The sequence below is a fragment of the Theileria annulata genome, chromosome 4, assembly GCF_000003225.4.
Source record: "Theileria annulata chromosome 4, complete sequence, *** SEQUENCING IN PROGRESS ***".
Lineage (NCBI taxonomy): Eukaryota > Apicomplexa > Aconoidasida > Piroplasmida > Theileriidae > Theileria > Theileria annulata.
In genome coordinates this window covers 682,382-701,953 of record NC_011098.1, presented here as the reverse complement: position 1 = coordinate 701,953, position 19,572 = coordinate 682,382, and the positions used below count along the sequence as shown (strand labels likewise).

At 33.7% G+C, this 19,572-nt stretch overlaps 10 protein-coding genes across 10 annotated transcripts, besides 25 other annotated features; 4 read left to right on the top strand and 6 right to left on the bottom strand.

The window, feature by feature from the left end:
- Positions 1-294: 294 nt before the first annotated feature.
- On the top strand, positions 295-3,294 carry TA07985 (uncharacterized protein; the record flags this gene model as incomplete). Its single annotated transcript, XM_947926.1, has 1 exon — positions 295-3,294. One exon carries the CDS (start codon positions 295-297, stop codon positions 3,292-3,294), a length of 3,000 nt encoding a protein of 999 aa, XP_953019.1.
- Positions 382-450: a sequence feature (24 probable transmembrane helices predicted for TA07985 by TMHMM2.0 at aa 30-52, 94-116, 120-142, 149-171, 181-200, 213-235, 264-286, 298-320, 324-346, 353-375, 385-407, 414-436, 462-484, 511-533, 548-567, 580-597, 607-629, 642-664, 674-696, 728-750, 754-776, 789-811, 821-843 and 967-989).
- Positions 574-642: a sequence feature (24 probable transmembrane helices predicted for TA07985 by TMHMM2.0 at aa 30-52, 94-116, 120-142, 149-171, 181-200, 213-235, 264-286, 298-320, 324-346, 353-375, 385-407, 414-436, 462-484, 511-533, 548-567, 580-597, 607-629, 642-664, 674-696, 728-750, 754-776, 789-811, 821-843 and 967-989).
- Positions 652-720: a sequence feature (24 probable transmembrane helices predicted for TA07985 by TMHMM2.0 at aa 30-52, 94-116, 120-142, 149-171, 181-200, 213-235, 264-286, 298-320, 324-346, 353-375, 385-407, 414-436, 462-484, 511-533, 548-567, 580-597, 607-629, 642-664, 674-696, 728-750, 754-776, 789-811, 821-843 and 967-989).
- Positions 739-807: a sequence feature (24 probable transmembrane helices predicted for TA07985 by TMHMM2.0 at aa 30-52, 94-116, 120-142, 149-171, 181-200, 213-235, 264-286, 298-320, 324-346, 353-375, 385-407, 414-436, 462-484, 511-533, 548-567, 580-597, 607-629, 642-664, 674-696, 728-750, 754-776, 789-811, 821-843 and 967-989).
- Positions 835-894: a sequence feature (24 probable transmembrane helices predicted for TA07985 by TMHMM2.0 at aa 30-52, 94-116, 120-142, 149-171, 181-200, 213-235, 264-286, 298-320, 324-346, 353-375, 385-407, 414-436, 462-484, 511-533, 548-567, 580-597, 607-629, 642-664, 674-696, 728-750, 754-776, 789-811, 821-843 and 967-989).
- Positions 931-999: a sequence feature (24 probable transmembrane helices predicted for TA07985 by TMHMM2.0 at aa 30-52, 94-116, 120-142, 149-171, 181-200, 213-235, 264-286, 298-320, 324-346, 353-375, 385-407, 414-436, 462-484, 511-533, 548-567, 580-597, 607-629, 642-664, 674-696, 728-750, 754-776, 789-811, 821-843 and 967-989).
- Positions 1,084-1,152: a sequence feature (24 probable transmembrane helices predicted for TA07985 by TMHMM2.0 at aa 30-52, 94-116, 120-142, 149-171, 181-200, 213-235, 264-286, 298-320, 324-346, 353-375, 385-407, 414-436, 462-484, 511-533, 548-567, 580-597, 607-629, 642-664, 674-696, 728-750, 754-776, 789-811, 821-843 and 967-989).
- Positions 1,186-1,254: a sequence feature (24 probable transmembrane helices predicted for TA07985 by TMHMM2.0 at aa 30-52, 94-116, 120-142, 149-171, 181-200, 213-235, 264-286, 298-320, 324-346, 353-375, 385-407, 414-436, 462-484, 511-533, 548-567, 580-597, 607-629, 642-664, 674-696, 728-750, 754-776, 789-811, 821-843 and 967-989).
- Positions 1,264-1,332: a sequence feature (24 probable transmembrane helices predicted for TA07985 by TMHMM2.0 at aa 30-52, 94-116, 120-142, 149-171, 181-200, 213-235, 264-286, 298-320, 324-346, 353-375, 385-407, 414-436, 462-484, 511-533, 548-567, 580-597, 607-629, 642-664, 674-696, 728-750, 754-776, 789-811, 821-843 and 967-989).
- Positions 1,351-1,419: a sequence feature (24 probable transmembrane helices predicted for TA07985 by TMHMM2.0 at aa 30-52, 94-116, 120-142, 149-171, 181-200, 213-235, 264-286, 298-320, 324-346, 353-375, 385-407, 414-436, 462-484, 511-533, 548-567, 580-597, 607-629, 642-664, 674-696, 728-750, 754-776, 789-811, 821-843 and 967-989).
- Positions 1,447-1,515: a sequence feature (24 probable transmembrane helices predicted for TA07985 by TMHMM2.0 at aa 30-52, 94-116, 120-142, 149-171, 181-200, 213-235, 264-286, 298-320, 324-346, 353-375, 385-407, 414-436, 462-484, 511-533, 548-567, 580-597, 607-629, 642-664, 674-696, 728-750, 754-776, 789-811, 821-843 and 967-989).
- Positions 1,534-1,602: a sequence feature (24 probable transmembrane helices predicted for TA07985 by TMHMM2.0 at aa 30-52, 94-116, 120-142, 149-171, 181-200, 213-235, 264-286, 298-320, 324-346, 353-375, 385-407, 414-436, 462-484, 511-533, 548-567, 580-597, 607-629, 642-664, 674-696, 728-750, 754-776, 789-811, 821-843 and 967-989).
- Positions 1,678-1,746: a sequence feature (24 probable transmembrane helices predicted for TA07985 by TMHMM2.0 at aa 30-52, 94-116, 120-142, 149-171, 181-200, 213-235, 264-286, 298-320, 324-346, 353-375, 385-407, 414-436, 462-484, 511-533, 548-567, 580-597, 607-629, 642-664, 674-696, 728-750, 754-776, 789-811, 821-843 and 967-989).
- Positions 1,825-1,893: a sequence feature (24 probable transmembrane helices predicted for TA07985 by TMHMM2.0 at aa 30-52, 94-116, 120-142, 149-171, 181-200, 213-235, 264-286, 298-320, 324-346, 353-375, 385-407, 414-436, 462-484, 511-533, 548-567, 580-597, 607-629, 642-664, 674-696, 728-750, 754-776, 789-811, 821-843 and 967-989).
- Positions 1,936-1,995: a sequence feature (24 probable transmembrane helices predicted for TA07985 by TMHMM2.0 at aa 30-52, 94-116, 120-142, 149-171, 181-200, 213-235, 264-286, 298-320, 324-346, 353-375, 385-407, 414-436, 462-484, 511-533, 548-567, 580-597, 607-629, 642-664, 674-696, 728-750, 754-776, 789-811, 821-843 and 967-989).
- Positions 2,032-2,085: a sequence feature (24 probable transmembrane helices predicted for TA07985 by TMHMM2.0 at aa 30-52, 94-116, 120-142, 149-171, 181-200, 213-235, 264-286, 298-320, 324-346, 353-375, 385-407, 414-436, 462-484, 511-533, 548-567, 580-597, 607-629, 642-664, 674-696, 728-750, 754-776, 789-811, 821-843 and 967-989).
- Positions 2,113-2,181: a sequence feature (24 probable transmembrane helices predicted for TA07985 by TMHMM2.0 at aa 30-52, 94-116, 120-142, 149-171, 181-200, 213-235, 264-286, 298-320, 324-346, 353-375, 385-407, 414-436, 462-484, 511-533, 548-567, 580-597, 607-629, 642-664, 674-696, 728-750, 754-776, 789-811, 821-843 and 967-989).
- Positions 2,218-2,286: a sequence feature (24 probable transmembrane helices predicted for TA07985 by TMHMM2.0 at aa 30-52, 94-116, 120-142, 149-171, 181-200, 213-235, 264-286, 298-320, 324-346, 353-375, 385-407, 414-436, 462-484, 511-533, 548-567, 580-597, 607-629, 642-664, 674-696, 728-750, 754-776, 789-811, 821-843 and 967-989).
- Positions 2,314-2,382: a sequence feature (24 probable transmembrane helices predicted for TA07985 by TMHMM2.0 at aa 30-52, 94-116, 120-142, 149-171, 181-200, 213-235, 264-286, 298-320, 324-346, 353-375, 385-407, 414-436, 462-484, 511-533, 548-567, 580-597, 607-629, 642-664, 674-696, 728-750, 754-776, 789-811, 821-843 and 967-989).
- Positions 2,476-2,544: a sequence feature (24 probable transmembrane helices predicted for TA07985 by TMHMM2.0 at aa 30-52, 94-116, 120-142, 149-171, 181-200, 213-235, 264-286, 298-320, 324-346, 353-375, 385-407, 414-436, 462-484, 511-533, 548-567, 580-597, 607-629, 642-664, 674-696, 728-750, 754-776, 789-811, 821-843 and 967-989).
- Positions 2,554-2,622: a sequence feature (24 probable transmembrane helices predicted for TA07985 by TMHMM2.0 at aa 30-52, 94-116, 120-142, 149-171, 181-200, 213-235, 264-286, 298-320, 324-346, 353-375, 385-407, 414-436, 462-484, 511-533, 548-567, 580-597, 607-629, 642-664, 674-696, 728-750, 754-776, 789-811, 821-843 and 967-989).
- Positions 2,659-2,727: a sequence feature (24 probable transmembrane helices predicted for TA07985 by TMHMM2.0 at aa 30-52, 94-116, 120-142, 149-171, 181-200, 213-235, 264-286, 298-320, 324-346, 353-375, 385-407, 414-436, 462-484, 511-533, 548-567, 580-597, 607-629, 642-664, 674-696, 728-750, 754-776, 789-811, 821-843 and 967-989).
- Positions 2,755-2,823: a sequence feature (24 probable transmembrane helices predicted for TA07985 by TMHMM2.0 at aa 30-52, 94-116, 120-142, 149-171, 181-200, 213-235, 264-286, 298-320, 324-346, 353-375, 385-407, 414-436, 462-484, 511-533, 548-567, 580-597, 607-629, 642-664, 674-696, 728-750, 754-776, 789-811, 821-843 and 967-989).
- Positions 3,193-3,261: a sequence feature (24 probable transmembrane helices predicted for TA07985 by TMHMM2.0 at aa 30-52, 94-116, 120-142, 149-171, 181-200, 213-235, 264-286, 298-320, 324-346, 353-375, 385-407, 414-436, 462-484, 511-533, 548-567, 580-597, 607-629, 642-664, 674-696, 728-750, 754-776, 789-811, 821-843 and 967-989).
- A 129-nt stretch (positions 3,295-3,423) lies between the features above and the next one.
- On the bottom strand, positions 3,424-4,349 carry TA07980 (ribosomal RNA methyltransferase (FtsJ homologue), putative; the record flags this gene model as incomplete). Its single annotated transcript, XM_947925.1, has 6 exons — positions 3,424-3,544; positions 3,577-3,689; positions 3,763-3,861; positions 3,894-3,986; positions 4,030-4,221; positions 4,254-4,349. 6 exons carry the CDS (start codon positions 4,347-4,349, stop codon positions 3,424-3,426), a joined length of 714 nt encoding a protein of 237 aa, XP_953018.1.
- Positions 4,350-4,562: 213 nt separating this feature from the next.
- Positions 4,563-5,291, top strand: TA07975 (snoRNP (nucleolar) protein, putative; the record flags this gene model as incomplete). Its single annotated transcript, XM_947924.1, has 4 exons — positions 4,563-4,635; positions 4,705-4,743; positions 4,794-4,945; positions 5,031-5,291. The coding sequence occupies 4 exons, from the start codon at positions 4,563-4,565 to the stop codon at positions 5,289-5,291; spliced, it is 525 nt and encodes a 174-aa protein (XP_953017.1).
- Positions 5,292-5,435: 144 nt separating this feature from the next.
- TA07970 (uncharacterized protein) lies at positions 5,436-6,439 on the bottom strand (the record flags this gene model as incomplete). Its single annotated transcript, XM_947923.1, has 4 exons — positions 5,436-5,797; positions 5,922-5,976; positions 6,005-6,154; positions 6,203-6,439. 4 exons carry the CDS (start codon positions 6,437-6,439, stop codon positions 5,436-5,438), a joined length of 804 nt encoding a protein of 267 aa, XP_953016.1.
- Positions 5,567-5,572: a sequence feature (GPI-Anchor Signal predicted for TA07970 by DGPI v2.04 with cleavage site probability 0.36720002 near 297).
- A 386-nt stretch (positions 6,440-6,825) lies between the features above and the next one.
- On the top strand, positions 6,826-8,960 carry TA07965 (U4/U6-associated splicing factor, putative; the record flags this gene model as incomplete). The annotated part of the gene is made up of 8 exons (XM_947922.1): positions 6,826-6,952; positions 6,997-7,035; positions 7,076-7,425; positions 7,458-7,823; positions 7,867-8,007; positions 8,042-8,407; positions 8,450-8,606; positions 8,695-8,960. The coding sequence occupies 8 exons, from the start codon at positions 6,826-6,828 to the stop codon at positions 8,958-8,960; spliced, it is 1,812 nt and encodes a 603-aa protein (XP_953015.1).
- Positions 8,961-9,134: 174 nt separating this feature from the next.
- Positions 9,135-9,605, bottom strand: TA07960 (ubiquinol-cytochrome c reductase complex, subunit, putative; the record flags this gene model as incomplete). Its single annotated transcript, XM_947921.1, has 2 exons — positions 9,135-9,311; positions 9,459-9,605. The coding sequence occupies 2 exons, from the start codon at positions 9,603-9,605 to the stop codon at positions 9,135-9,137; spliced, it is 324 nt and encodes a 107-aa protein (XP_953014.1).
- A 391-nt stretch (positions 9,606-9,996) lies between these two features.
- TA07955 (uncharacterized protein) lies at positions 9,997-10,770 on the top strand (the record flags this gene model as incomplete). The annotated part of the gene is made up of 1 exon (XM_947920.1): positions 9,997-10,770. One exon carries the CDS (start codon positions 9,997-9,999, stop codon positions 10,768-10,770), a length of 774 nt encoding a protein of 257 aa, XP_953013.1.
- Positions 10,771-10,822: 52 nt separating this feature from the next.
- On the bottom strand, positions 10,823-12,869 carry TA07950 (uncharacterized protein; the record flags this gene model as incomplete). The annotated part of the gene is made up of 8 exons (XM_947919.1): positions 10,823-11,232; positions 11,264-11,520; positions 11,551-11,861; positions 11,893-11,988; positions 12,032-12,194; positions 12,250-12,402; positions 12,457-12,745; positions 12,776-12,869. 8 exons carry the CDS (start codon positions 12,867-12,869, stop codon positions 10,823-10,825), a joined length of 1,773 nt encoding a protein of 590 aa, XP_953012.1.
- Positions 12,870-13,067: 198 nt separating this feature from the next.
- On the bottom strand, positions 13,068-17,255 carry TA07945 (uncharacterized protein; the record flags this gene model as incomplete). Its single annotated transcript, XM_947918.1, has 2 exons — positions 13,068-13,370; positions 13,629-17,255. 2 exons carry the CDS (start codon positions 17,253-17,255, stop codon positions 13,068-13,070), a joined length of 3,930 nt encoding a protein of 1,309 aa, XP_953011.1.
- A 307-nt stretch (positions 17,256-17,562) lies between these two features.
- On the bottom strand, positions 17,563-19,269 carry TA07940 (uncharacterized protein; the record flags this gene model as incomplete). Its single annotated transcript, XM_947917.1, has 1 exon — positions 17,563-19,269. The coding sequence occupies one exon, from the start codon at positions 19,267-19,269 to the stop codon at positions 17,563-17,565; it is 1,707 nt and encodes a 568-aa protein (XP_953010.1).
- Between the last annotated feature and the right edge of the window lie 303 nt (positions 19,270-19,572).

Genomic DNA, 19,572 nt, shown 5'->3' with positions numbered 1-19,572 from the left:
ATAATACCATTCCGGAATTTTACATCGTTCAAATTATATCGATACAACGTATGGGGAATTAAATAACTAATTTTCTACTTTTATCATTAATTTTGTCTAAATATAAATACCTGATTGTTATGGTCAATTTTTGTATTATAACTATGGTCTATAACATATTTCTAGTATAGCTATTTTGTGTACTTTCATTACTCATTACAATGTTAGTTTATTATTATTATCCATTAAAATTAAAGTAGATTTTAAACGAGTCTATTGCTTTAAATATAGGATATATGACATGGTATATATAATATGTCCGGTAAAGACAATAATTGTTCTTCCACCGGTACTTCAAGTGCAGGAGGATCTAGTGATAACTCACTTGAGCAGTCCACTCCATTTAACTTTAGTAATTTTGGGGTTCTAGCTGTGTTTTGTATTATACTATCACTTTCATCTAGCACATATCATAACTGGCCTGCCATAGAAAGGAGCCTGGTGAATGATAGAGTATTTCAGCATTTGTGTACTGAGAATGAAATACGTGAATCTATTCCTGATATGTACGTGTGTGACAAGCAAAGGGATGCGATCGGTAACCTATCACTCAATATATTCCTATTCGAATTCATCGCATACTCTATCGGTGGTCCCTTGGTTGACATTGTTGGTGTATACTTAGTTATGATTGCCGGCTTTGCTTTTGGATTTTACGGATTCATATTATTGTACTTTTATCATGATATCAGTTTCATTGTCAAGTTTAGTTTTTGTTGCTGGGGGATGTTTGGTGGACTGATCATTATCACATCCATTCACTTTGCAAGAATGTTTCCCAATGCCCAGAGTTTGGCCGATGGAATGATGATATTTTTTGAGAATTTTGCATCCGTAATACCTTTGGTGATATATAAACTTATTAAGAGGTTTGGTATTACTTATTATGAGGGTTATGGAGCCTATATAATTTGGGGAATAGTACCATCATTTACATTGGCATTGTCATTTATGCCCATAAAAATCATTTCAGAAAAGAACAAATCTAGTACTAACTGCCTTGCTAAATTTTTTGATTTTGATTTTAGTTCTTTATCTCAAAAGTTAATATGCTGGCAGTTGTGGGTAAATCTGATTGTATTTTCAATTCCAGTAACATCTGCCATGTTTTACAGGAAGACTTTCTCTGCATACTTCCTTAACAACCCTAACCTTCAGAGGATATTCCCATTAATCTTGTTGTTTGTATTTCTTCCAATACCATTCATATCCGCCCTTGATCAGTTCTTAAGTGTACATTTAACATCAGCTTTCCTGTACATTCTTTACATATTGGCATTTTTATGTTTTTTCTATAGAACCGAAACACATGGTCTTATTTCAATGGTTTTGTTCTGTATTGCACACTCTGCAGAGCATCAGATCATGCATTACATAAGCAAAACCCATAAGGAGTTTGAATCAACACTAATGGGCATATCATATTCTGTTGTTTTTGTGGTTGGGTTTATTTCCCAGTTTGTTTTTGATTGTATCTATAAGATTTCACCAAAACTCGCACTGTATACTATCATTTCACTTCTTTTTGCTGCAACAATCTTTTCAGTGGCATTTGAAATTGCTAAACGTGATTGTGATTCTAGTAATAATAGTGGTTCTCAAGAACAATCTTCTCATCTCAATCTTAATAGGCTTAGAATTGTTTATGTCATTCTCTGGTTGTTTCCATTTATATTTCTATCTATAGTTCTTTCCTTTAATTCTTTTATGAAGAGTGAAAAATCAGAATCGAAATATTGCATATGTAAAATGCCTTATTACTGTTATCAAAAATTAGTTACAACAACAATGGTGTTTTATTCATTTTCATTTTATTACGCTTGCACCGTGTTTACTGTTATTTCAACAATTTTTAAGTTTTGTAAATTGGTCTCATTTGAGTATGATATGCATAGATTTATATGGCTTTTAATATATCTTGGTTGCTTTTTCATCGTTTCGCATTTTATCATTGGGCTACAGTTTCAATTTACGGACAAAAAACAAGAATCCATTTTAAAGTTACTTATAGTTTTATTCATTTGTAAAATATTCTTATTCGTGTACTCCAAAATGAACCCTAGCAAAACTGTCATCTTCCTTTTCTCAGGGTTTCTTGTTATTTATGGATACACTTTCTTCTTGTTCATTCATATGCTTACCTATTATAATTTTCAAATCACATACATTGAAAGGTCATACATCTTTAGTTTGATACATTGGGGACGAATGTTCACATTATTTTTGTTACTTAGGTTTTTCTATATTAAAGTTTCAAAATATCGTTTGGGATATTATTCACTATGGGCATTTAATACTGGTTATTTTACATTTTTTGCTATTCAATTAATTTATTATTTTTCATACGAGATGGATAGAGTTTTAAGTTTTAGTATATGCATTCTACCTGTTCCTAAATTTAATAAATTATGTCTTCCTCATATTGAACCCAGGTCATTTTGTGCTAAACTTTTTAGTGTGATACTTGTAATTTCTAATCTGGCAATTTTGATTAGTTTTGAGTTTTGTTGGACTTTAATCGTAGTATTAATTTGGTTTTGTTTTAATGATTTAATAACTGCTATCTGTTTCACTTATATTAGGGAAAAATACAAAGAAGAACATTCCAATATGATTAATTGGTTTATCTTACCAATATCATCCGTCTCATTGGCTCTGTTTCTGGCTCTATTTATATGTCATGTTTTCATGTCTGACAATCGATTTAATAATAACCCATACGTTTATGTATTGCTGATTTGTAGCTTTGGTGTCTTGTCCTATTACTCAAATGTCTCATGGTTTCACACTCAGTACGATTTACAGAGCTGTTGCTGCAAAACAGAAAGCAGTTGTGGATGCAAAACTAATGGCAGTTGTTGTTGTTGTTTTACCAAGAACTGTATTTGTTGTATATGTCGTAAATGCTGCTGTTGTAAACAACCAACTCCTCAATGCGGTTGTTGTAAAACATCTGCCAACGAATGTTGTTGTACAGCTGATTCTTGCAATTGCTGTAAGAGTACCTGTGATTGTTGTTCCTCCAAATCGGCATGTTGTAAATGCTGTACTAATTGTGAAAAATGCGTTTGTATATGCTTAAAAAGAATTATAAATAAAGACAATAATATCATATTTTGTTTTTTTGAGTGTAATTTTAAATCTGCTGATCATGGATTTTTTGCATTTTTTACTGGAAACAATATTGGATGGTTGTTGTTCATAGGCTACTTTGCCTTGTCAAAAGAACAAAATGTATTCTTATCATTTAGATGACTAATATTATAGTTCTTTGAAAGCATTTTAAATTTTAAATTAAAATAATTTAGTATATTAACATTTACATGAACTAGATATAAAATAGTTGATTAAAAATTATTGTTCTTGTGTATTAAAAAGAGTAATTTACAGAAATCCTTCTTTTGGATAATAACTTCCTTCGGTTTGAACGTCTCCACGTATATTTCGAGCACCAATAAAATTTTTACAAACAAAATACATCTCCTTGGATTCGGATCTACATGCCCTGAAAAAAAGGTAATATTAATAATGACTAACTTTGGTTTTGCAGATCTAACTTCTGAAAATAGGCTCCGAAGGTATGTTTTGTACCTATCCAGTTGACCACCCATGAACATTTTAACAACAAAAGTACCACCAACAGTTATTATCTATAAATTAAAGATTGAAAAATAGGTGGTTGGGTTTATTAGGATGAAAATAATATAGTAGAGTAATTAATACCTTTTCCATTAGAGAAGCAGCCTGTAAGCAAAGCTCAGCTGAGTTTAAATGGTCGTCCATTTTAATCCCAGTACAGTTTGGAGCCAAGTCACTAAGAACCTAAGAATTATGAATGGACATTTTAAGCTTACAACGTCAGCCTTAACTCCATCTAAAAGTGTTAATAGTTTATTATGAGTTTCCTGGTCGTTTATTTCCCCCTTTATAAAGTCATAATTTGGTATCTATGTGTATTTTTTAATTAATTTGTGTTAAAAAAGAATATACCGGGTCGATCTGAGTCTTATCAATTCCAATTACTCTGGAAGAAGATGCACCTGTTAAGGTCCGTTCGAGAGCAACCTGAGCCCATCCACCTGGATAACAACCTAGTTCAACAACAGTTTGGTTTTTACGAAAAATGAAATATTTATCATCAAGTTCAATTAGTTTGTAAGCTGATCTGCTGCGATAATTGTCCTAAAATGTTAAATTTAGAAACAAAAACAAACTATGTGTTTTTGAATCAAATATCTATCGGTGATTTGCCTTCTAACCCATTCAGATGAGTGAGTTGATGCGATATTAACAAGTCTTACTCCCCTCATTCAAAATTTACCTTCCAACAAGAATTACTAATAAATAACTAAAAATACAAAGAATAGGAGTTCATTATTAAAAATGTGTAAAAGAGTAGCAATAATAAGAATTAATTAACCATTTTTCCCCATGCAAAGGAATCTTGACTTTACAATAGAATCAGTTAATTAAAACAGCTTAAATATTGCTGTTAAGTTCTAAATAATTTTTACTCTTGTATAATGAAGTCAAAAGGTGGATACCTTAACAAGGGGACCTTCAAATCTGGAAAGTCAAACAAACGTGATAATTCAGGTGATAAACTAAACTATGCATAACTTTGATTTGATTTTAAATTATTTCCTTGATTAATAAATTCAATAGGCCCACATTACTCAAATGAAGTCCCATCAGAAGTTATTGGTAAATTCTTATTTATATAATCATTTTTATCCCATTCACAATTAATCCAGAAGTTGGAACTGTCTCACATGACTGTGAAAACGAACTAGTAATTAAATGTACATTAGTTGATAAAGTCCCCTATTTTAATGGTAGAATTTTTTTAAGTAATAAACAGGAAGTCGGAAAGATAGATGAGATTCTAGGACAAGTTAACAACTTCGTAAGTTAATTAACATTACATAATACTTTATTTAATAAATAAACTTGAATTCAAATTATATTAAACTAATTTAAATCTATTTTAGTACTGTTCCGTGAAACTGAATGAAGGTTTTAAAGCAAAATCATTTGAAACCAATTCTAAGCTATATATCGACCCGAAACAGTCTCTACCAATGGCAAGATTTACTGGAAGACCTGAAGTGAAACAATTTTCGTCTAAAAAATCAGTTAAAAAGGATAAATCTTTCAAAACAGGTCGTCCCGCAGTTTCTCATAATTCTAGAGGAACATTTAGACTTTCAAGGGGAACTTCTAGGATTTCCAGAGGAACAATTCGAAGATAAAACCCTTCAATTTAATTACGCTGTTGTTTGTTGACGTATAACCTGCTCCTGTAAATATTAATATACTAAAATATTCATACTCGTATCCCTTGTTTTTAATGTACTTGTTCTCAATTATGCCATTCTCCATTAGTCTAAATACTTTTAGTAAATAATTGCTACTAACTTCTTAATTAGAACCCTAGCAATTGAAACATTTACACCAAGCCCAGTTGATATTAAGGACTTGGTTATGTATTTGCAGTTCTTGCTTAGATCCTCAGATTTGTTAATCAACTCAAGGATTAACATGTCATCACTTTCATAGTTATCAACACTGATTGGACTGTTTATAGAACCCTCCCTTGTGCAAGTATTGTATTTACTGCTTGATTTACTCAGGTAATTTGTGGAGTACTCATTGATGGTTGAAATTGTATACAAGTCAATTTGAACCTCATTGTATCCGTTGTTTAACTGAATTAAAATTAAGTAATGGATATGATTATTAAAATTGGGTATATAATCTGGGTGCCTTTGTTATTGGTATAATGGGTGCGTTGTTGATGGTATTGTGGTCAGGTTTAAAGAACTTGGGCTCATAGTTGGATGGAACATTGTCAAAATATAAGAGTTTTATTGACAAGTAACTATTGTCATAGAGTGGAGAAAGTGATTGTATCAGGATAATTAATTCTTTTAAGCTCTAAGAAAAATATTTTTTGAGTAATCACCTTCACAGTGTTGTTCTTGATAAGTTCCTTGTTTATATTTTCTTTTTCCTCCTGGTTAGAAATTGCGATTGGATTAAGAGTCAAGAAATATGATTCAAGTGGAACATTGGTTGTATCATGTATGGTAATTATGAGTGCTTTTAAGTATTCCTAATGTATTATTTATGACTTAAACTATCAGTATTTAGGATAGATAACCTTAATTATAGTATCATAGACTCCGTAGTCGATCCAGTCAATTAAATTTGATGACTCTGGAATTGATCTGGTTAGTCTCTTGAGGTGAAGGTCGCCTATCTTTGCGTCCTCAAACACACTCTCGGAAAACAGGTTTCGCAAGTAGCAAATTATCGAGACTACCATTTTAATGAAGTTTTTCAGAACATTTTTACACTCAATCTCACTAATAAGATTGTTATTGTTAGCAACTTCCATTATTGTATGAGTTTATAATTAGGATATGAACATATAGGAATTTTTTAAATAATATTTGTAAAAAATAAGAATAGGAGTATAAGATTTAAGTAGGAATAACGGACGAACTAGTGAATTAAGTAGTAAATATTATACTGTGTAAATGAAGTTAAGAAATGAAACTTTCCCAAGGAGGGAGAAATTAAATTCTTCCATGAAGAAAAACTATGTTTTAAAAGAGAATTAATTGTTTTGGAGAATTAAAGAGTAAATTAAATAATTTAATTTAATTATATATGATGGCTGAGTTTTACCCTACGATTTGTTATTTAAACATATTATAGATTAATTTTAATTTATCGCAACATTTTAAAATTGTTTACATGATATATTTTTAATTTTAAGAAATGGGTAAGTATTCCGATACCAGATCGTCAGATTCCAGGAGTAGAAGAGATCAAAAGGTATTTTTATCAATAAATATCCCATTTCAGGATAATGAAAAGAGTTATTCGAAGACTCAATCTTCAGAGAGTATATTTTATCACTTTTATTTCCCACTAATACTGTTAATTTAGGTAAAATCCCTTCTACTCCATCAATTCCAGCCTCTAAAGGTACCCAAAATATTTTTTAAATAAATTAATATAATTTCAGTCGCAATGAACGTTATGGTTGCAAAGGATGCACTGGAAAAGGCTAGGAAAGCAGAACTGGTCCAGAAACAAATCCAAGAACATCTGCAAAAGATTAATTTTACGAAGAAATTAATCCCAGCACCAAGTAGTCTGGGAGTAAAGAATTTAATGTTTGATAGCTTTGGAAGAGTTTTAGACCAGTCAGGAAACTTAGTCAAGACAGCACCTGTGATACACTCAACACTTAAGGTTAATAGGAATTTGGTAGTAGAAAAACAAAAAAGAGAATTGCAGATAGAAAAATCAGAAAAGTTGGCAAAAAGAATACAACAAACCAATTATACAGACCCGTCACTTAATAATTTAAAGGTAACGTTTTATATTATAAAATTAATGTTTAGAGAAAGAAGAGGAAGTTATTAAAATTCGTGGAACCAGGAACATATATTAAGCAGGAACGCCAACTTTTGAGGCAAATGGAAGATAAAGCACTTGGAATAAATAAAAGTAGACTCATAATACAGAAGAAAAAGTTACTGGACCAGCAAAATCAAAGACTGAGTGCTTTGTATAACTTGCAAAAGTCGAAAGATGATCAGGAGAAGGAAGAAGATGAACAAAACGAACCAGATGGAGCAGTTGAGACAAAAGAACTAAATCACACTGGTGCCAATGAAGTGAATTTTCAGGACTTGAATCCAAATTTAATACCTCTGAGAACGAACAAGCTTGAAAACAAGGACTCATGGGTACTTTATTTTAAAAGTGTTTAATTATTAACCTAACTATATATCATTCATTTAAAATTAGGATGATGATGAACCTTTCCTAGAGTGGTGGGACAGGGGAGTAATTATATTAAAGAACGGAGAGGATCCCTTCAGGTTACAAAACCTTAAAAAACATCAGTACATTACAAACATTAATTTAAACGAATTGCAAATTAATGAGGTTTGTGAATTCCTGATAACAATCTAATGTATAGGATCGCTTCAATAACTACATTGAACACCCTGTTAAACTTGATGGGAAACGTAAAAAGGGAGTAAATGTTCCACTGACTCAGCTAACTAAAAAGGAACGGAGAAAAGCAAGGACTCGCCGTAGGCAGGAAAGACAGACTACAATTAGGAATAATATTTTAATCGGACTCATACCTCCTCCACCTCCAAAGCTTAAAATGTCAAACCTGATGGACGTACTCAAAAACCAAACAGCAGCAGACCCTTCCAAAGTAGAACAAATGGTGAAACAGCAAATGGAAGAGCGTCTGAGAGCTCACGAGAAAAGAAACGAAGACAGAAAATTAACAAAGGAGCAGAGGTCTAAGAAAAACGCACAAAAATGGCAGGTTAGTTTATCTACCATAAACCATTGATTTACAATTCCTTAGATTAAGAAAAATGCTGAGGCTGAAGCAGCTCTTTTTACCATAAACTCACTGTCTAACCCAAAACTCCTAAAGAAAATCGATACCAATGCACAGCAGTTTCACCTCAGTGGCACCTGCATAATCATGAACAATGGGCCAGCATTCTTAGTAATTGAAGGTAATCAAATATATTTCAACTATTTTTCAAGCTACTTCTATAGTTTACACTTCCTTTTATTGATATATACCGTAACAAATTCTTGTAGGAAGTAAGTTGAGCATTCGGAGGTACACTAAGCTCCTTTTGAGGAGAATTAAGTGGAGTGAATATCCATTGGAGGACGATATCGACGCTAGTCAGAATACTTGTAAACAGGTATGGGTTGGGAACGTGAAGAAGAGGAGCTTTCCTCACTGGACTGTAAACTATGTCGACTGTGACGAGCAAATTGAGGATATTCTGAAGCCTCACAAGGCGCTCCACTACTTTGAAATGGTTCAAAAGTATCGCGACCCCTTGGAAGATATTTAATAACTAATATGTTTCCATACATATTGTGTGTTTGGTATTACAGTGTTCTAATAGTTATAAATTCAAGTAAAGAAATAGGTTTATCAGATAATGGTTAGTAAAAAAAATTAAAATCGAGTTGATCTTTAAAGAAATAAGGACAAGTGCGATGCCAGAATGTGAATCAGTGCTATTTCAAGTACCGAAATAGGTCCTTGGAAACCTAAATAAAGAAATTTTGGCCTTAAAACATACACAATTGTCAACACAACTAACGAGTTCGTAGTGTTGCCCTAGACAATGCCCCGGTTCCGCATCCAATTCCCCGTTGTTTATCTTCTCATTTCTTGCCCTAACACGTTCAACACATTCCTAAATTTTAGGTCAAAATTTTGACAGTATTTAATAATTTAATTAACGGCAAATAAAATAGAAATATGGAATGATAAAGAATTAAATCTAGTAGAAGACTAATTAATATCATTGAATAAAATAAAAGTTGATATATAAAGCGGATACATCATAGAGTTTTGTGTATTTGGCGCATTTCTCCTTACAGGCAGGTTTCAACTTCTCCCTAGGATCAGTTAAAGCATCCTCCTCACTTGTAGGAGGAATATATTCGGGATATCTAGCAAAAAATGTTGCCTTGTAGGGATACGACATTTAGAAAAAAAATTTTAATTTAGTAAAAACCACATGGATGTGGGTTAACACTATTTGTAGTTGGAGTGTTATTTTGTTTAAAGATTCTTAAAAATTAGGTCAATCAAAAATTAAATATAACATCAGATTAGTTCCTAGATTAGTTCTTTAAGTTCTCCTTTTATGATATGATTCTTTTGTCATATTGAGACTTTATATCCCGTATTTCCTGAAATTTAAATAAATGGACTTCCTTCCACATTAATTTAATTTCTTTTCGTTCTTTTTTACTGTGGCACCTTTAAGCATATTATAATAACTAAATGTGTCTAGGGTTTCCATCATTTATTCTGCCTTATTACACATATACATTAATTTTTATATTCATTATTTAAGTTCTTTATTCTTCTAAATGAGTAGAGATTGGCTAAAATTAAGCCGTGGAGAGGAAGAGTCGGATTGTTCATGTAGTTGTGAAGAGTCAGATTCCAGCGAGTCTTGCTCATGTGAATACGAGAGCCTCTCCTCTTCAGAATCAAACTCTCCAAAATACTCTAATAACTACTCCGAAGTTGATAAAAGTGTATTAAATGGTCTTCGTTCTGCTTATAAATCTGCTGGAGCCGACCTAAAGATTGATAATTTCTTTTCCAATAATAATAATTCCGATTTTTCAAGCAGAAATAAAACAAATTTAAGCTTTAGAGGGCCAGAACCTGGGACTAAACTATGCAAAAAGCCCCAAAATTCTGAGTTAAACCTGCCAAACATTGATAATTTGAACTCAAAGTATATCCAGAATGAACTGAAAGAAATCCATGCTCTTTTGTCTGACACTAATCCAGAGCCCTCCTCAACAATGAGTTATCCTCTAAGAAATAACTCAACCCACTACAATTATCAGTCCACTGGGTTTTCAAGTTTCCCATCCACTCCTAACGTGATGTCAAACATGGAGTACTCAAATGGCTTTAGTAGAATTTTAAACCATCAAAACAACTTTAATTTGTACAGCTGGCCTAGTGCTTTCAGCACTCCCAAGTTTTCCTTTAAAGACTCAGACTACGAGGACTTGGATAAACTCTTCAACATGCTAGTTTCTCTGGACTTGTACAGCTATATGTACGTTGTGGAGAACGTTCTCGACCAAAGACTCAAGGAGGAACTGGGACAGATTAACTGTTAATTTGCTATCTACTAATATCCGATTCACAGTATATATTACAGTTTAAAATTCGTTAGTATGATATGTTTAGTTCAGTTAAAAGTTTCTTAACAAAATCCTTCCGCTCCATTCCTGTGTTAAGAACCGACCACTGACTGCAGCTAACTTGTGCAACCTGAATAACAGTAAATGAAATTCTACTTACGTTCCAGTTTTGTTTGCTGAGTATCTTTAATTTCAACTTTGAGGATCCTGTGTTACTAACTGACCATGTAGAATCCACATGGTTTCTCAACAACTCTCTACCACTGAACAGTACAATCCCCTTCTTATTTTCCTTCGGGAAACAGATATCGATAATATACGGCGAGTTGTAATGAGGGGATACTTTCAGCAAGATATCCTTCTTATTAATGTTATCCAGAATACCTGAAATCAGAAATAAACACAGAATTTGAAAATAACTAAAATAGTTAAACGTAACTAAAGTAAGAAAAATAGTTAGTGGTATTACTCTGTATGTGCTTTGTTGCTCTCGATCTTCCCTTATGAAAGTGTATGTTTTGAGACTCATTAAAGCTTAGTTTATTGTCTCTCAGGGTTTCATATTCTACCTCTTCCTCCATGTTAATTTCCTTGAACCTCATTTTATCTCCGAAAAGGTCGGAAATTTCCTGGGCCAGCTCCATGTTTACTTCGTCGACCATGCACGCTTCAGCAGTCTCAAGGCACATCAAGATTGTGTTCATGTCAAAGTCCTGCTCAGCAAACCTAAAGAATAATTAGTTATCAAAGAACTACTTTCTATGAACTATCAACTCCAGAAGAGTTTTAAACCCATCTCGTTTATGAAGGTCCATCACTGCCATACTCCATGCGCTTGTTATTACATTCCTTGGCCAAATATAGTTCTTATTCATGACGGTTATCAGGTCATCATCCCGTTCAAGCAGGTTCAGGTGCTGTATTCTGGAATCAAAAAACTCTAGGCTTCTTGTAAATAGCGTTTCATGTTCTATATTTGCGTCTGCTGCCGCCAGTATTGTCTCCGATATCATGTTAAACTTCGGGACTAACATGTCAAAGCCTCTCTCTATTGAGTCCAAAAGCGTCTACATTTTAATATTCCTTGATATAACTTACTTGGTACGATTCTTTGTGGTACAAGCGTAGTTTATAGAATGTTTGCAGGACTCTCACAATTTGGTATGTGGAGACTCTGCACAACACTTGTGGTTCCTATTTTACAATTAATTTTATATGCAAAATTATATAATCATACCGATATAATATGTTTGATTGCTGATTGCATAAAAGGTAGTGAAAACCATCCTGTTTCAAGTAATACACTGAAAATTTCAGACCATAATCCAAGGTTTCTGTTTGACACGATTTCATTCATTCTCATGCTCAGAATCGTTAAAATATCAGTCAAATATGTCAATCTAAAATAAAATTTATTTAAATAATGTTTAATTACAATAATTTTAGAAAACGAACTTCATTTTATAAAAGTTTATTGTGTGCATCACATTCACAAGGTTAGTGACACTAACTAATCTGAAATCGTCTTCGTCGATTTTGTCCAAAACGTTTGAAACAAACATCTTTCCACTTCTACTACGCGATCCTCTGTACAGTTCTCCCACACATCTGAAACATTGTTAATTTATTCACTGGTTTTAAAATAAATAATTGTTGTTTTACCTTATCAAGTGTGTATTGGGCTGCGATTCTAGGTTTTCGTTCATTTTTGACAGGATTAAGTCTCTGAACTGTATAAGTTCCGGGAACTGGCTCAACGTTTTTGCAACGTTTAGGAACATTAGCACGTCATCGTTAGAGAAAGAATCCACGTTTTCTGATAATTTAGGTATACTTTTAAGGAATATGTCTCTATATTCGAAAGAGAAAAACGTATAACTTCTCAACATATTCAATGTTAAGTTTATATCCATGTCATCTACTCTTTTTAAACATTCTTCATAGCACAAATCTATAAAATTTTAGTTCCTTTTTCGCATACCTAGTATATGTTTTGTTCTTAATCCATACTTTTGTGAGAGGTTTGAGAATTTTGAAAGCAGCTCATCGTTCAGCAGTTTGACGTAATTTGACATAAAATTAAACAACTGGTTATTATACACTCCTAGTTTATTCAATCTCGTCAGCAAGTTTACTAGCTTATCGAGTTCCTGCTCTGGAAGTTTTTCTGATTCTTTATATTTTTCCTCCAAAAGACTAAAATCATTAATAACGTTTTGTTTTAAATATTATTCATGTTTCTATTAAAATATAGCTATATAATTTATAGAATCTTACCAGCTTATGTTTGATGTCAAAACGCTAAGGTATTTATCTGAATGTGTCAAATAATTATACTCCAAAAGTGAAAAATAATCATCTAGTGTTAATTTTCTTCCATTTTCTGTATCCTTCTGTATATAGTCTGAGACTATGTTTGAGAACTTGACTACAAGTGTTCTTTCCAGTCTCTTGTTCTTCAATCCTTCCAAAACTTGGTCCGATAAATTTTTGATTTCTGAGAAATTTAGTTTGGTGACATCTATTTGGTCATTTAGGAGGAATCTTCTTATATTGGTGCTCTCTGCTGAAACGGTCTGAACTCAAATATTTCTACGCTAAACATACGCTAAAATAACATGTATATGTATGGATTTTATTAAAAATATTCCTTATAAACCTAATCATACTGATTTTGATATTAAAAAATGATAAAACTGAGTTAAGGTTATTTTACACAATGGGTGGAATCAAAATTTTAAAACTTATAAAATGAAATGGTAGAGTTTCCGTGGAAATCGAACAAATCAAGCTCTTGATTCTTGTATTTGTATGATTTGTTGATACTCTTTGACTAGTAATTCCAATTTTTCGTTTTTATTTAACTGATTCCTCAGGTCATCCCTGAGTTTGTTAAGTTCATATTCATAATTTTCCAAATCGAGTTTGTTTTCTAGATTATTATTCTTTTCTTTTTGATATAGTGTTTGTAGGTGGTTTATTTGATTTTTCAAATCACTAATTTCAAATTGAGTTGATTTGATTTGTTGATCCTTAGCTATGTTAATCTCCTCCAATTGTCTCATTGATGAGGTTGTAGTTTCAATATCCTTTATCAAGTGACTCACTTGTTCTGAACTTTCACTCAGTTGGTCCAGAATGAACTCTGAGGAGATATTTAGGAGCTTTGTTAGGCATGTACAGAACGTTTTGAACTTATTGTGTGCATCTAGCATTGGTGGGATGGACTCGAATTCATACTGGAGGTCATCTAGTATGAACGAGTTTTGGTTATTAAAGGTATTATAATACTTTTTTAGGGTACTAACGAATTTTGTTATGCATTTGATAACACCTGTATCAAGTACTAAGGTTGTGCATTTTCTATTCGCGCTGTTCAGGCCTTGATAATACTCCTTCATTTGGCGATTGTAGTGGCTGAATAACTTATCCAAGAGGTTTAGAACGTATCTGAACTTATCTGAGACGTAATCTTCATCCTTGTAATCGCTTATTGTATCGTCTGAGAGCAGTTCATTTGTATTAGAATACTCATAGTCTGTATCCAGGGGAAGGCTCGGGTCATAATTCATTTGAGACTTGATGTCGGACGCCATTAGGTTACAGTAATATCTAACGTCTTCATACACATCGTTCAATTCTTGTTCCTTAGAGGTCAGAAGATAGTGCTCATTTACCAGACTATAATCACGTTTGTTATCGTTAAATTCATATAGTGGTTCCCTCTCCTCATGTGGTTTGTTTTCCAGCTTTTTATTTAAGTTCCATGATTCACTGAATGGATGCTTTGGTTGTTCATGATAGTTGTTTACCAATGAGCTCATGTTCACAGAACTGGAGGTTTTTAACTTAGTGAAATCTGCATGGTTGAAATTAATACGTTCGTGTAACAACTCCAATGACCTTAGTGGTGCATCCTTTTCTGACCTAAGTTTAAGGTCATCTGGGAGGAGTGAGTAAATCATTTCCTTCAGATGTAGTAGCTCCATTGATGTCTCAGATAATTGATTTTCATAATCCACCATTAGGAATGCTGCCTTCGAACAATCAGATTTGAGCCTCGTGTTTTCAGCTATTAGTCCGTCCAACCCCTCCTGGTTCAGCTTTATAAATTTATCACATTGCACCATGATATCTTTATGTTTAGAAATCGTGGATGAATACTTTTCCTTCAGTCTAATTATGCTTTTTTCCCACAAATGTTTATTTGCCAAATTCTTGTTTAGTTCCGACACATTTTTAAGCTTTAGTTTCAGGTCAGTCACCTCCGACAAATGCTCCGTCTTCAAAATGTCTACGTTGACCAAGTCTATATTAAACGTTTCGAATATGTTTGAGAAACTGGTCACGTTCAGAACACTTCCACTAAGTGCGTTAAGCTCCTTAGATAGGTTTATGCACAAGGTTACTAGCATTTCGTTAAAATTAATTAATTTTTCCAGGTTACCCATCAAATATTGGTATGTGTACTCTGTAACTTCTTTTTTGCTGCCACTATTAGAACTCGTAAGTGTGTGTATTAATTCACTGTAACTTATCGATTTCAAATCTATCTTGTTTACCGCACTTATTTTATTCACTTTTGACAGACTCAGTTTAATTGCAAAGTCGTCTAACACAGCTTTCAATTCATCCTTTTTATTCTCAATTAGCGATAATTGTAAATCTTTTTCGAAGATTTTCTTTTTAACCATTTCCAACTCATCTGCCATATCTCTAACGTTTCCTGAACTTGTTTCCAACGACTCCTTCAGTGATTCTAGGTTACTTGATAGTCTTTGTATTTGTACTGTCATATTTGACTCATTTTTTACCGATTCTGATATTCTTTTTTGTAATTCTGAATTTTCTCTTCTTACTCTTTCCAGATCATTCCTCATCTTGACTCTTGTTGACACCAATTCTGCATTTTCTTTCTTCGCTTCTTCCAGTTGTATTTTCATTCTGTGGACTTTGTCGTTTAGAATTTCAATTTCTCCCTGCAAGTGTATGTTCGTTATCTTGTCTCTGAAGTCAAACTTGTCTGCATTCTGGTCTAATAGGTTTTCTAACTTTTTCAGCTGTCCTCTCATAACATCTCGCTCCTTATTATGCGAATCTATTGCAAACTCCAATGACGATATCTTGTTAAGCAGGTCGTTCTTATCGTATGTCAAGTTTGTTACCATATATTGCATTTTTCCTAGCTGTTCAGACTCCACCTTTCCTGACTCTACCATATTCTTTAACTCATTTTCCTTTGTTCTTACTGACGTTTTCAGGTTTTCCAGCTCCAGGTATAGGTTTTCTGATTCGTAAAGCTTGATTTTTAGGTCTGATATCGTCGTCTCAAGTGATATTCTGGCTATACTTTCCGTTTTCAGTAGAGTTTCAACCTCCATTAACCTATCTTTATACAAAATATTTTCGTAGTCCAAGGTTCTTAGTCTTGAGTCTTGAAGGTATAGGTTTATGTTTTCTTGTGTTTCTTCTGGATCTGTTGTTCTTTCAAAATCAACGTGATCTTGGAATACCTTATTCATACTCTTTGTGATCTGGTGGAACAATATGCTTAATGTAACAAATTTATCTGCTCCAAAATGCTCCTGTACTGGTTTTTGCTCCTTTAACTTTCTCAACTTTATGTTCTCTTCAAACAAGACATCGTTTGTTCTCTGTAAATCATTCAACTTACTTTCGTATTCTAATTCTCTGTCATTTGGTGTAATATCTTCTATTTGTGGGTCAAACAAATCCATGTTTTCTTGTTGAAAATTAAATCTTACAGCTGATTTATCATCACTTTCATCATCGTATCCCATCTTTTCACGTTCTTGTTGCTGTTTTTTATTCCTTGAAAGTTCACTTTGTAGAAATGATATCATTTGGTTTGCTTCTGCCAACTCTTCCTGCAGTGATGTGTACTTTTCATACAGAATTTGGTATTCTTCTGACAACTTTCCTACTTCCGACGTCCTCATTTCTTTACTATCTGCTGCGAATTTTCTTAATTTTTCATACTCATCTAATACATCTGAGATATATGAGTTCAGTTCTGCATTCACGTCCGTCAGTTTGTCGACTTGGTTTTCCAGGTCCAGAATTCGATCATAGTTTTTAGAGAGCGTTTTGAATAGGAGCTCAACTAAACTGAAGTGGTTAGATTTTGGCGTCGATAGAAACGATTCGAAATCGATTGTCCCGTTTACGAAGCTTGATCCCACCAGATTCCTGAAAGAGTCCAAAACTTCTGGATCTAATTTAATTCTTTTAAAGAAGGAGTCTGAAATCTGTTGTAACGATTCGAGATTTTTGAACAATTTTTTGTTTGACTTGTGTAGGAGTGTTTTTGTTTGTTTTGGGAACCTCGCTTCTACTACTAGCATGTCTCTGGTCATTCTGTGGTGATCTCTATAATAGCTTTTTCTTTGGGTGTGGTCTTTATACACCCTAAATCCTGTTAAAACCTCAGTTGACGCCATTTGTATATTTTATGTTTATTTCATATTTTCATATTTGGCTGGAGATATTTAAAATTTAGTTTTATATACAAACAGCAATTTGTCATCTCAAGAGCAATTTTTTATGTCTATCATTCCCTAGAATTAAAGATGAAATGTGTTTTCTTCCAACGTCAGTTACGACATTCTAACACCCCAGGAAGAATATCACAAATATAAAACTACGCCCTAACTAAATTATGTAATAATTGATTATTAATATTTCTAATGGAGTGTATTTTAAAATATTATCACTTGAGAATATGATACATTTTACATAGTGTGAGATTCACGTCATTTTGTTTATTGACAGTTTGGCCAGCTCAAGAACCAGTGAGGGTAGTGAGGAGAGGTCTTCGAATCCTGGTGTAAGCATAACATCTGCTGCGTTTTCTGATATAAAATCGAAGCAGCATTGTCTTAGGTAATCTGCGTTGTATAGTTTAGAGTACTTTAACAGGTAACATGAGTTTTCGATATCGAGTTTTGTTACAAGCACCTCTTCACAAAGGTTCTTCAGTCTGACTACTGAGCATGCGTCTGCTAGTCCAAGTATTTCACACACTCTGTAGTGGCTGCTGTTTCCCAAATCTTCAACCTTTGCTGTGTATAGAAACTCCAGTAGCTTCATTACGCAGTCAAAACTCCATTCGTTGAGTTCAATAACTGCTTTTTTAGGTTCTCTTTTTTCTGTGGCTACAGCCTCTCCACTAGTTCCATTAACGGCTTCAGTATGTTCTTCTTCCCTTCCCTGCTCTTCATTATCGTTAGATAGCAGTTCCAAGAAATATGGAGAGTTAGCGGCTAGTATTAATTTATGTGCCGGTATTTCTTTCCCTGATGCCATGATAGTAACATCGGAAAATGCATTTGAATTCATAAATCCTCCCACGTTCTTAACATACCAATTCAAATTATTAGTTCCACCTAAACAATTAATTAATTTAATTAGTTTAGAAATAAATATTGTGTGTAATATGTTACTTAAGATGGTGTTGTAGAACTTGATGGAATGAAGATCGTTGAGCCAGTTAGTCCCGTTAAATCCTCCAAAGATGTACAATCCATCAGGTAATGTAACCATGGTACACCTTTGTCTTCTTTCAATGTCCTCGTCGTAGGAGACGTCCTGAATTGACCAGGTTGAGCTCCTAAGGTTGAACACGTATAGTGTGTTGAAGGGCACATCGCCGTTGTAGCCACCGAAGAGGTAAATCTCACCCTTGTGAAACGCTGAAGAGTGGCCTCTAACACCGGGTGGAACTCGTCCTTCGCAGTTCAAACAAGTCCATGTGTGTGAATTAATGGAATACATGTGAACATCGTCAAAGTGAACTGAGCCACTGTGTCCTCCAAGGAGGTACAGGTTTCTACCATCTGTCACCATTGCGTGTGCATTTCTAGCTGCTGGTTTTTTCCCGTGTGGCTTACTAAGGCGTGACCATGAATTCAGAGTTGGATCAAAGACATCCAGGTCGTTGAAACACTGGTTACCGTCATAGCCTCCGAAGGTGTAAAAAAGCTGCCCTACTAGTGTCATTGAATGGCAGGCACGTCTTGTTGGCACCTTGCCTGTTCCTTCAACTATTCTTACATGGACATCTACTGACTGGCCGAATTTTAGTCCGGACACACTCTCTTCCAGTCCTCCTACATCTATGGCGAACATATCTCCCAGCCACTTGGAGCCATCATGGCCTGCGTACACAAAGAGTTCGTTGTTGTATACTGCTGATGCGTGGTTATTTCTATCCATAACAAAGTTAGATTGTCTTACACGTCTTCCTGAAGACTCTACCAATCTCAAATTGAGCAAATACCACCTCTTTTTTTTCAGGTGAAAGGCGTATGCATCTCCCAACGCTTCTCTTCCTGACCAGCCACCGAAAATGACTAAGAAATTTTGTACGACGTCGCAAGTGTGAGCTGCACGTGGTGAGGGGGCACCTGGTATTGTCGTGAGGTCAACGTGCGATAAAGCGGAAAATCCTGACATTGTTGAGAAGCTGAGCGCTGTGAAATAATATTTTACAAATTTTTAGCGTGAATGAAATATACTAGTAACAAATGGAAATTTTATACATTAAAATACTGAAACCCTCGGGTGTATGTTTTGTTCAAAACTAGATACTGACTGTGATTTACAAGTAAAGCAAACTGAATAAAGCGGGAATGTTCTCGATTTTATAAAATAAATTTTGTAATACGAGGGTACGAAAATGGGAACTGTGTAGCCCAAAAAGTTCAAGATATTAGTCATAAATGTGAATCAGCCACCCCATTGAATTTATTTAGATAA